Source organism: Fukomys damarensis, unplaced genomic scaffold (genome assembly GCF_012274545.1).
Source record: "Fukomys damarensis isolate Sample0158 unplaced genomic scaffold, DMR_v1.0_HiC HiC_scaffold_8, whole genome shotgun sequence".
Lineage (NCBI taxonomy): Eukaryota > Metazoa > Chordata > Mammalia > Rodentia > Bathyergidae > Fukomys > Fukomys damarensis.
In genome coordinates, this window is record NW_022900920.1 from 17,963,232 (window position 1) to 17,975,080 (window position 11,849).

Here is an 11,849-nt window from a genome sequence, read left to right on the forward strand (position 1 = left end):
CTTTATGATAGGCAAGTTAACGTGTCTCAGTTTTGTGTACCACAGGCAGCAGAATAATCTGTTCAAGTAGATCATGGGGAAAGTTGGGACCAATTTTTTTACGACAGCATCAGTAACCCTCGACAGGGAATGGTTAAGCCATCAAATTTTTTTATATTCATATGCTTCTCCATACTAAATTACTGAATTGTTTACCTTGTAGAGGTAATAACAGACACGAACGTACAAAAATGCTACTTTCAAATGGGCCCGGGTCCATCCCTGTGTCTCCTTCCTATACTTCATCCCTCCTTCCCCCACCCCCCAAAAAACCCACTTCAGGTTCTATGCCAAAGTGACCTGTTTCTGAATTACTTTCAAATGAATAAACTGCTCTGTAGTTTTGTTGTGTATATGCTACTCAGGTCTACACAACGTAGGATGACACTGCCTAGAGTCATAGCTCTCAAGTCTGGAAATCTACTCAAATTCAGCCTCCTTTGAAAACCCTTCCCAATAACCAGAACTGGTGATCCCTAGAATCAAACAATACAAGTTAAAATAGCCTAATATGTGAAAACATTTTTAAAACCCACAAGGTTCTTTGTGTCTAAAATCTAAATCTGGATTATTCGTGTCTGACATTGTATAAACATATTTTTAAGTTCATTTTGTTGGACTTCATTAACTACTTCAGGTTCTGCAGGACTCTTCTGAACTTTGGCTACTGCCAGGTTTATCCCATGGGTGAACCCAGCTTGGGTAATACTAGCAACCTGGACCATGGAGCTGCGAATCTTTGCGAAGGGAGAGACTGCTCTGCTGCTATTGCTCTCAGAAGGGGAAGGAGTTACATGACGCCCTGCCTCAAGTTCCATGCTGAGACCAGAGCTGGGAGTCTTTCGAGATACAACTGAGTGAACTGGTTCAACTGACAGGAACTGGGGGCCTGTCCCAGAAGACACATCTAAACGAGATGGCCGAGAAGGTGTTTGTTCTGTTGATTCTGATTGAGTTTCTTCATTAGAAACTAGATTGGTCATTTGATTTCCTTCCTCACTAGCTTGCTGAGACACAGACTTGGTCTCTGACAGCTCAGTCATTTTGTTTTGTGCATCTTGGACAAATCTGTGGCAGTAAATATCCACAGGCTTAGCAAAGCCAGTCAGTGCATGTATGTTGTCAGCAGAAGGGCTCTTGTTCAAAGGAGACTCCTGGCCTCTTCCAAGCCCACTTCCTTTAGCAACAGTGACCTCTGAAGGAGCATGAATGCTAATATCAGTGCTGCTAATAGACTGAGATCGACTGCCTAATCGAGGTGCTGAAGCAATAATACCACAACTGGGAAGAACATAATCGATCGGCCCTACACTCTCTAAAGAATTACCTCGCTGCTTGTCTTCATCCGACTTGGAATTGGTAAGGAATTCATCAGAGTGGTATGAGTCATCTGAAGACATGTCTTCATCAGACTCTGCCTGGACCTTATCCATCATCCCTCCTGAGTTTTCTATAGTCTCAAGACTACTATCTGACTTCCAAAGGTTGACTTTTAAATTTGGTTTTAAAAAATTAACTTTCATTTCAGGTTTTGTAAAGTTTCCTAACTTTCGCAGGTTGCCAATATTTACATTGGATTTGGTCTGTCTCACTTTTTGATTTAGAGAGGAAAATTTGCTCATTAAAAAATTCTTCCCCTGGGCCAAAGAGCCTTGGTTTTGAGATCTGATACCAATGATTCCTTCATGAGGTTTACTGCTCTTCCTGTAAATTAGAAGAAAAAAATGTTAGCCTGTGAAATCATATACCTGTTCTAATTAATATGAAAATGCTTTGCTATTTAAATTGGTCCCAGTTTTCTTGAAAACGGTTTATTGCTAACTGATAATCCTCCTATTTGAGCTGTTTTGGATTGTAACTAGATGTCCCTCCAAAGCCTCATGCAGTCATAGGTGGAGCTTTTTGGAGATGGCTGGATCTAGGTGAGTGGCACTGGGGTTAAGGGGTTTATTACAGTGCTGGGTGTGGTAATGGGAAGGCCCACCCTGGGAGTGAGTGGCACCACCCAAAAGGTGTGCGATAAGGGAAAGGGAGGCTGGCTGCTGGCTGCCTCCTGCCTGCTCTGCCATGGACTGTCCACTGCCAGGCCCCTCCGCCAGGCCACCCTGCCTTGGAGCCAGCTGACTATGGACTGAAACCTCTACAAACTGTGAGCTAAATAAACCTTTCCTCCTTTAACTTGGGGTTTCAGGTATTCTGTCTCAGTAATGAGAAAAGACAGCTGACACTAAAACACCACCGTGCATTAGAAGCATATGAACTATAGACGTAATTTTAAATTTTCTAGAAGCCATGTTAAAAAATGGGTGAAGGAGCTGGGGATTTAGCTCAGAGGTTCGGTGGCCTGCCTTGCAAGTGCAAGGACCTGAGTTCAATCCCCGGTACCAAAAACAAAGGTGGGGGGGGGAATTAACTATAATAGCATTTAACCTAATATATACAAAATACTATTTCTATAATCAATATTTAAAAAGATGATTAATGCCATTTTTTTTTTTTTTTTTTTGCCCCAAGTCTTTAGAACAGCCAGTGTGGTATACACAAGATTACAGCATGGCTGAATTCAGACTAGTCACATTTCACAAATAGCATTCAAGCTTCACAGTAGCATGCAGTGACCAGCTACCATTCTGGGCAGTGAAGGTCTAGCATATCCACAGTCTAAACCACCAGAAAAGGCCTCTCTGGCCATAGGTGGCATCTTTGTATTTTAAATGTAGCATCAAGCTGCCCAGACACGTTCCAGGGTGACTGAATTTATGAAGACAAGGGAAAGACGAAAGGTTTCCATTTCCTTATGTTACCCATGGGTTACCTAAATTAACTGGGATATTTAATATAACATCTTAAGTGTTTTATCTCCTTTGTCCTTGTGACAGCTATAAAGTAAGAATAAAGGTCTGGGTGCCATAAGCCACAATGTCTGTTGTGTATGCTCAGGGTCATACAGGATCCCGTATTATGAGAATATTACAGAAAAAATTGGTTAAAGACCTACTAAACATTTCTCCCCACACTAAAGACTGAGCAGTTTTCCTCAGGACCATACGGCCATCCTCCCTCATAGACTGGGAATCCTGAAGCCTCACTGGTGCTCACTAGGAATGAAAATTCATGATTCTTAAAATAATCAGCTGACATTCTTTTCCCAAAATGCTCGTGTACAAAGTACTATTTTCTCTAGAGTACTTACATTTGAATGTTCCCTGTATTCAGTTTAAGAGTTTAAAATGTGTCACTTCGGACCACATAAATTATATCAAGGACAGTAAAGCAGTTGCCGGGATTTAGAGAGGTTCTTTTAGCCATATTTTATTATGATTCTTTGCAAAATATCACTTAGCTAAGTACTTGTGGAGAAGGTATTACTTGGTATATTAATAAAGCAAATCCTGAATATGTTTTACTTTATTTATTTATTTTTGGTACCAGGGATCGAACTTGGGTCCTTGTGCTTATGAGGCACGTGGCGGAGCCACTGGGCTAAATCCCTGGCCCTCCTGAATATATTTTAAATGCTACGTCACTCAAGAAAAAAGCTAGCTCTTTGGAATTTTTCTGAAACTAATGATAATCTCTAAGGAAGTATATAGGGTCAAATGAGTCTAGTAAGCAATTTGGCAGTTAAGAGGAAGGGAAATATTCATACTTTTTAATGTGAATTTCTAATCTGGAGATATTATTCTAAGGAAATTATCCTTGATGTGAAAAAATAATATATGACAAAGATATCAAAGATTATTGGAAATGAGAGGCAGCAACCTACATTCTTAGCAATTGGGCTTAATATTGTATAGAAGTATTATTCTAAGTGCATTATTATTCCATTCATGCAACTACTCCTGACACTTCATTATCTCATCTTACAGATAACAAAAGTGGTTTTTTTGGTAATGGGAAATGACTGCACTTGCGAGGCAGGCAGTGAGTGGCACCACTGAGCTAAATCCCTGGCCCCACATAAAACTGAAAGACTTATATACATCTTTCCCAAAGTTGGAGGGTAAGTGACACATTCAGGAATCAAAGTTGGGCTGATATGATTATTACAGAGTATAATGAAATGAAATATCACTGTACCTTGAAAATATGTCCAATTATATGTCAATTTAAAATTGCCTAAAACGTCTGGCTGACCAGAGTCCATGTTCTGAAATTACCCAATACAATTGCAAACACCAAGTCCAGTCAAAATTACTCTCGAAAACTTCTTAAATACTATATACAAGCTATTTGTACTGTATAGTTTATTAGGTCTAACAAAGCCAATTTCTGTTCCAAAATTAGAAGACAGAATTTTGTTGGAATGCTAGATATAACAGTTTATATTTACAGGCTTTATTTAAAAAAGAGAAGAGTCAAGATGTATATATATTTTATGTGTGACTACGTAATAGTTGCTGCATTATAATGATTTGTGTGACTTATCTATGTTTCAAATTTTTTCAGAAATACAGTTCTTTTAACCGGATATGGTGACACATGCCCCCATTATCTCAGCATTCTGGGAGGCTAAGGCAGAAAGATCATGAGTTTTGAGTCCAGGCAGGGCAACTTAGTGAGACACTGTTTTAAAATAAGAAAGACTGGTGATTTCGCTCAGTACAAAAGCCCTGGGTTCAATCCCCAGTATCACAAAAATATATATAAAATTTTTTTCTTTAAAATTACACATAAACAGCTGGCCATGGTCAATTTTTATACAGGCCAATTTTACTAAAGAAATTAGTCATTCAAAAATATGCAGCCAGCAAGGACCAAAAAAAAAAAAAGAAATTCCTCTTTTTCCAAGGGAGTGACAGATATTAGAATTTATTTCTACAATTAAGCATCTTAAAGTTTTCAGTCTATTGATTCAGAATTCCCTTTCAGAATATTTCCAGCTTATTTTCCTGATGCCATTCAGTTGCTTTGAGGATATTAGATTTTGGGTTTTATGTAAGTTTACCAGTTCCCAGTAATGTTAGACCAAATTAATTATCTGCCAGTTTAGGAAAGACCTGAGACAATACAGGTAATCTTTCCCTGGACCCCATCAGTTGTGATATAACTTTTTTAAGAAACAAAAATACTACTCATAGTAAAAATAAGAACCAAGATATATCATGTAAAGGTACAAGATCCCAATGATGAATGTAACTGTACTATATAACTAAAAAGTACCAATAAACTTAATGAAAAAAATAATACTACCAACAGAGAGCAAATTAATGTACCATGGTGGGTATATTAATGAATTGTGCAACTTTTTTGTTTTTGAGACAGGGTTTCATTATGCAGTTCAGGCTGACTTGAATTATGTAGCCCAAACTGGCCTCTAACTCATGGTGATCCTTCTGCTGCAGCCTCCTGAGTGCTGGGATTACAGATGTGTACCACCACACCTGGTGCACAACTCTTGAAGTCTAAAAGTTATCTGAAAAGTTACATAGCACTACAGTATTAATTCTGATCCACAGAAATTCAATATTTAGCCCTCTAACTACCAAATTATTAAAATAATATAATCTTCCTCACTTCTTCCTTTGAAAATACTCTTGGTGAGAGGCCAGTACTAGGAATTGAACCCAAGGCACTGAGCTACATTCTCAGCCTTTAAAAGAACCTTTGAATCATGGTCTTACTAAGTCACTAAGCTGCCCAAGCTGGGCTTGAACTTGTAATCTTCCCGCCTCAGACTTCCAGAGTGATGGTATCACAAGTGTGCACCACTATTCATGGCTTAAATCTTTATTATTGGGAGGAAAAATCCCAAGGAAATCTTAAGAGGAGCACTGCACTTACCTCTCGAGTTTTCTCTCGATTATGGGCACGTCTAGTCCCACAGCTTGCTTAGTGATCTGCAACATCTCTGCAATGCACTGAAGGGTGTCTGAAACCCAAGTGAAACTTGTTAGTGTCTCCAAAAACACACAAAATACACCTGTACAACTTCACACATTCCTGACTGATATCTGTGGTCATGTACTTAAATACAAGTTTATTTGCTGCAACTTACAGAAAACTGCTACCCCCCACACACACTGAATCAAAATATTCTAAAGCAAATCTTTAACAGGAGAGTAAAGCACAAGAACAAAAGAACAAACAACTGGAATTAAATGTTTGTTATGTTTCATGTTTGTCCAAGCACTGTGCCAGATGCTGAGGTAACAGCTGTGGATGGGATTAGTGGGTGGCTGCTCCTAAGAGAGCCTTAGCATCCACATGGCTTTGTACAGAGACGACACACACACTGAGAACTGCTGCTACACAGTCCCTTGCCCCAAATTCTAGTATATCCAAATCAGATCCCTGAGATCCTGGGAATAGAACTGCTCAGATCACAAAGCTGTTCCCTGCATCATTTCTCATGCCACAGGCTGTAGGGTGTAATGTCCCAATTCTATTTGAATTTACAAGCACAAACAAAGTTATCAGGTACTTTCCTTTTTTTACCTTTTCCATCTTCTTCTGGATTACGTGGCACAGCTCTCAGTGTGTGGAAATAACCACTTGTTTCTTTATATCTGTAGTGCAGTCGCATGCAGGAAAACTTTGGCTTACCGAAAAGAGTGGGTTCTGGACCTAAAAGGCCAAACAAATACAAGTAAAGTTTACATAATGTCCATTTTCTTCTATAACTTCAAAAGACCAACATTCATCAATTAGGTATGTAGCACATTTTCATAATCTAAATGAAAACACACAATACAAAACACAAGCTTATCACATCTATCTGATCTGTTTTTGTTTTTTTGAGACAGGGTCTTGCTATATAGTCCAGGCCTTGAACTCACTATGTAGCTCAGGCTGGCCTTGAACTCTTGATGATCCTCCTGCCTCAGCCTCCTGAGTACTGGGATTATGGATGTGTACCACCATGTCTGGCTATAGCTATCTGATCTGATGACACTATAAAAACTCTTCTTCAGTTTCATTTCAAATTTTCTTGATTGCAGGGGTTTTCTTAACATGGCAAAAAATGAAAAGAATTCAGAATTATTAGACCATCCACTAATCTCTAAAAAATAGAAAGGAAGTCTGAAGACACAGTCTTCAGAATATCCCTTTCTATTTCTAATAGATGGTATACCAGTTGCTTAAACAATTGACCTAGGACTGGGGATTTAGTTCAGTGGTTCCACCACCTACCTCCAAAGTGCAAGGACCTGAGTTCGATACCTGGTACCAAAACAAACAAACAAAAAATAATTTGACCTATACTATACTTTGAACTATACTTGACCTATACTAGGAAGCAACAGCACATGATGTCTTTGAGTTGGTTAATATGTTAAAATTTACCTATTTCTATTTTTTCCAGGTTTTCTAGACTTAGTCGCTGATATTGGTTTACTTTATCCACTTCATCATCATAACTAGAGAAAAAGTAAAAAGAGGATTAAAAAAAAAATGTATTTGGCTTGTCAGCTGAAGTATAACAAGAGTAAATAAGTACATGCAGTTAAAATAAAATCTTTCCCAGCCTAATACATTCTGGAGTAAAGATTAAACAAAAATATTCTCAAAACTAGATTGAATAAGAATAATATACATAGTTTTGCAGCTAAAGGAAAATTGGTTTATAGATCTTACACTAGAAAACAATTACAACATAAAAATAGTTTTTAAAACATCTAAAATGAAAGCAAATCATACATACATTCTGAAACTACCTAGAAATAATATAGCAGATAAAGTTGATATGCAAAATTAACAATGGAAGCTCTGTATGATCTATGCCAGCAGGTATCAGGAATGATATTCTTAAAAATCACAGTTCAGGGGGCCGAGGATTTAAGCTCATTGGTGCTGCACCTGCCTGGCAAGCACGGTCCTGAGTTCGATCCCCAGTCCAAAAAAAAAAAAGAAAAGAAAAGAAAAGAAAATGACAGTTCAAACAAAGCCAAAAATAAATGCATGTTTACTTAGAATATATTAAAATTCAATTTTGGTGAAGTATGCGAAAACAAGTATTCTGCTAGTGACACTGTTAATTGGTAATCTTTCTGGAGACATATCTGAAAACAAATAAAAGTCACATAATTCCATATCCTTGTAACCAAAGAGAAGCAGGGTGTGTGTGTGTGTGTGTGTGTGTGTGTGTGTGTGTGTGTGTGTGTGTGTGTGTGTGTGTGTGTGAACAGATAGCTGCAGCATTCATAAAAGCAAACAACTGCAGGTATTTCAATGCCTAACAATAGGCAAACATTTAAATATGGTATGAGTAAAATAAAAAATGGAAGATGGCCATTAATGATAAAAATATACAGAGTATATCAAAACCAGGCAGATACACAGGTAATAATGCTAAGCTAAAAGATCACAATATTATATGAACATACTGATTAATAACTCACCAATAAAAATTTCAGACTGATAAAGATAACTCCTATCAGGTTAAAGGGTTCAATTCATGAATATATAATAAACTAGAGTTTTAAATTTTAAAAATATGAAATTAAAAGCTTTAAATCAATAAGCAACTTACTAGGCCACGTAGTAGGCAGAGTTAGAAAGCAGTAACAGCACATCCACATCTTTATGAGTAGCATCAATGAGGCTAAACAAACATGACACAGGGAATTAGGTATTTTCATTTTCATCTGTTTTTGCCAAGCCTATTCACACAGCACAGCCACTTATGAAAAAAGATTGGCCAGTGGAAAAAAGAAAATCAAACTGTCAATTATGTGTACTTCTGTAGTTAATATAATCTATCTTTTTTTAAATGAAAAAAATAATACATAAGAATCAGATTTGGGAAATGGGGCAGGTGGAAGGAAGAACTGGAGCTGAGGGGAGGTCCCTTTGCAGAGAGGTAGCCAGGAATGGGAAGGCTTCGAGGGAAATGGGGTAACTGGAGAGGGGACTGGAGGATGGTAGAGAAGTGGTTCCTGGGAAGCAAAAGGAAAACCTGAGACTGAGAAGACAGTAAGTTAGATTATCCCATATTATCTAACCCAAACAGCATACTGCACATTCAGGGTATGTTTACACATGTATAAGGAGTCTTTTGAAAAGAATTTTATATAAATATAACATTTATATGCAAAAATGAAACAAGTTCAAGCTACATTCTATTATTCTCACTATATATTAATTTACTTGGCTTTTAAGCATCAGGTAAACATTTCCTTAAGGCTATTCTATCATATTTATACCCACTTTAAAATCAATTACCAAACTAAAGGTTAGAAACCAGATTTGATGAATCATTAAACCAAAACTACAGTAAAATTTACATCCTTGTAATATTACTTGTAAGTAGGCAACAAATAACAGGTAGAATCTGAACTCAAATGAAACTTTTATTTAGTATTAATCTAATGTTAATAACTTTTCCATCAAAAGGTGGAGATTCTTTTTAAAAGGTGGCGATTAATCTGCATTCTTAAAAATGGTCTCAAAATTACACTGTAAGAAAATTTCACAGCCTTAGGATTTCACTAGACCTTATCAAAATGTTATTGCAAAACACATAGTAAAAAATATCACTTGCAGATGGAACATAAACCATTTCCTACTCTAGGAAAGAATGAGGTCATTATTTAACGGATGCCGCAGGGGAGGACAGATTTACTAAAATCTTAAACTGCAGGTTTTTATATCAGCAGCACTTTATTGCAGCACAACTGTAACAGTCTTATCTAAAATTAACAAATTCACCTCAATTTTCCCCTAATATACTTAAAAACAAATGACTGAGATAAGACGCTACAATCAATAAAATATTGATTCTAAGAGGTAAAATCTGAGCATTGATCAAGTAACTGATGGTGGGGAAAAAAATCAATGATCCTGGCAGCTTCTCTGAGAATACTGAATGAGGTAAAATGTAGTTTAGTTTTGTGCATTGATAGTTACCTGAATTCTGAAAATTGTTGCTTGAACCAAGCCATAAAAATTAAAACACGACACATACATTGATATGAAGTAAATTCTGTTCCTACTAATTACAGTGTTGCTTTCATCCTAGCATTCTATTTCGGAATAAATATTTACATCAGTCATACATGATCCTCAATCAAAAACATTACGTTCTCAACGAAAAGCACTTGGCACTTAACAGGCGGTCAAAAATGTCAGCCCCCCCACCCGCATTTTTACTGAAGCCTTAGCTGCCGTAAATGTTTAATTCCCCTCCCCAAACACCCTCCCCTCTAAAGGAAAAGGAAAGCACGTTTAATAGGAACAAGAAAGAAAACAAACCCTGTAGGTACTTCCCCACCCCACCCCCCAGCGTTTGCAGCTCTCCAAGCTGCTCTATTCGTTTTTGTTTTCCCGCCACTGAGGCAAACCCTCTTTCCACACTATGAAGACAAATATTGCCAGCACCACATGAAGCCCAACCACTGCGACAATGGTCGCGTAAAAGGCGCTGTCTTCTGGGGACATTAACAACAGACTTTGGAAAAGAAGTAATTTACAAGAAAAATATAGCCCGACAGGTACTTTAACCATGAGTCCTGCGAAAAGGAGAAAAATCTTGAAAGTCATGGCCACAACACCATCAGACTTGGGCTCAAGGGCATTGGCGGCAGGAGCCCGCTGCGCAGGTAGTGGAGGCCTGTGGGAGCGCGGCATGGTCTATCTGTTGGTCCGGTCCGACCGTCAGTCTGTCCGTCTGTCGATCCCTCGCAGCTGTCAAGACCAGCCTGTACCGATATTGAGCCTGCAGCAAAAGCTCCAAATGCTGCAACCTCTCTGCGGCCGCACCAAGTACCGCCCACTACAAAGATTTATCTTCCACCCGCCCACTTCCGGTCCAGGCTGGCAGCCAGTGCGCAGGCGCGCTCCATCCGGCATCTCGCAGCCTCCAGGTAGGGCTCAGACCCAGGCCCGCCGAGGAGAGGTGCGCGGTTCTGGGTCCCACGAGAGCTGTTTTGCGCCTTTCTCATGGTCCGTGCCCACGGTCACCGGAGGGATGCAGTGGGAAGGGGACCACCGTCTCGAGTATCCCGGGCACCGTCATATGACTGTCAGCAGCTACCACCCACCTAGACAATCTAGAAACCAGGTAGAAAAGGGAAGTTGAGAGGAGGGATGGAGAACAAGCTGAGCCGAGATGGCACAAAGAGTTGGTCTTGTCAAGATGCTAAAGGGCAGATCCGCCCCACTCCTCTGTTTGTTTTCAACTTAAGGCTCCTCTTTCCCGCTGTCACCCAGGTCAGACTGTTTTGGGACAAGGGGAGGGCGTGGGACTATTAGGGGAAAGGTGGGAGAGGACACAGAACGCCCGACTGGCCTGGCCCACATCTCTGCCTCGGCTGTGCGAAAAGAAAAGCTTGCAGAGCACACGTGCCACGCTGGACAGATCCCGCCAGAGCCGGGCTGAGGACCTGGTCCGCCCCCCTGGCAGGAGCTGTTCGACACGGCTGGGCCTACAGCGAGGCAGTGAGGCAGAGTCTCTGGTACAGAATTTAAGAGGGTGCCGAGGCAGTCATTCGGACAACTTAGAGCACTATTCTGGGTTTTTTTGTTCCGTTTGGGGTTTTGTTTTGGAGACAGGATCTCACTAAATAGTTCAGGCTGGCCTTGAACTCATAGCCCAGGATGTCCTGGAACTCGTGGTGATCCTCCTGTCTCAGCCTCCGGAGCACTGGAATTACAGGCATGTGCCACCATGTTTGGCTGTAGCAATATTTTTTAAAAATCAAAACAGATGCAGGGCCAGGGATTTGGCTCAGTGGTGCCACTGCCTGCCTTGCAAGTGGAAGGTCCCAAGTTCGATCCACAGTACCAAAAAAAAAAAAAAAATCAAACAGATGCAAAAGTATGATGAAGAAAATGTCAAAAAACTTAAGTAAACACAGGATCTGCCCTTA

The 11,849-nt window shown here is 39.5% G+C and overlaps 1 protein-coding gene across 1 annotated transcript; it reads right to left on the reverse strand.

The window, feature by feature from the left end:
* Positions 1-393: 393 nt before the first annotated feature.
* Positions 394-11,480, reverse strand: Inpp5f (inositol polyphosphate-5-phosphatase F). The gene is made up of 7 exons (XM_010632786.3): positions 10,477-11,480; positions 9,889-9,908; positions 8,513-8,584; positions 7,327-7,400; positions 6,478-6,606; positions 5,824-5,911; positions 394-1,743 (listed from the first exon to the last, which is right to left on the reverse strand). The coding sequence occupies exons 1-7, from the start codon at positions 10,606-10,608 to the stop codon at positions 597-599; spliced, it is 1,662 nt and encodes a 553-aa protein (XP_010631088.1). The 5' UTR covers positions 10,609-11,480; the 3' UTR covers positions 394-596.
* Between the last annotated feature and the right edge of the window lie 369 nt (positions 11,481-11,849).

Excerpts from the sequence above, each read along its gene's own strand:
- Inpp5f (XM_010632786.3), bottom strand. The coding sequence starts at position 10,608 with ATGCCGCGCTCCCACAGGCCTCCACTACCTGCGCAGCGGGCTCCTGCC. Across the intron at positions 7,401-8,512 it reads TCTGCCTACTACGTGGCCTA|TTATGATGATGAAGTGGATA; the intron begins GTAAGTTGCTTA and ends CTTTTTCTCTAG. Across the intron at positions 6,607-7,326 it reads CCTGGAAAAAATAGAAATAG|GTCCAGAACCCACTCTTTTC; the intron begins GTAAATTTTAAC and ends TTGGCCTTTTAG.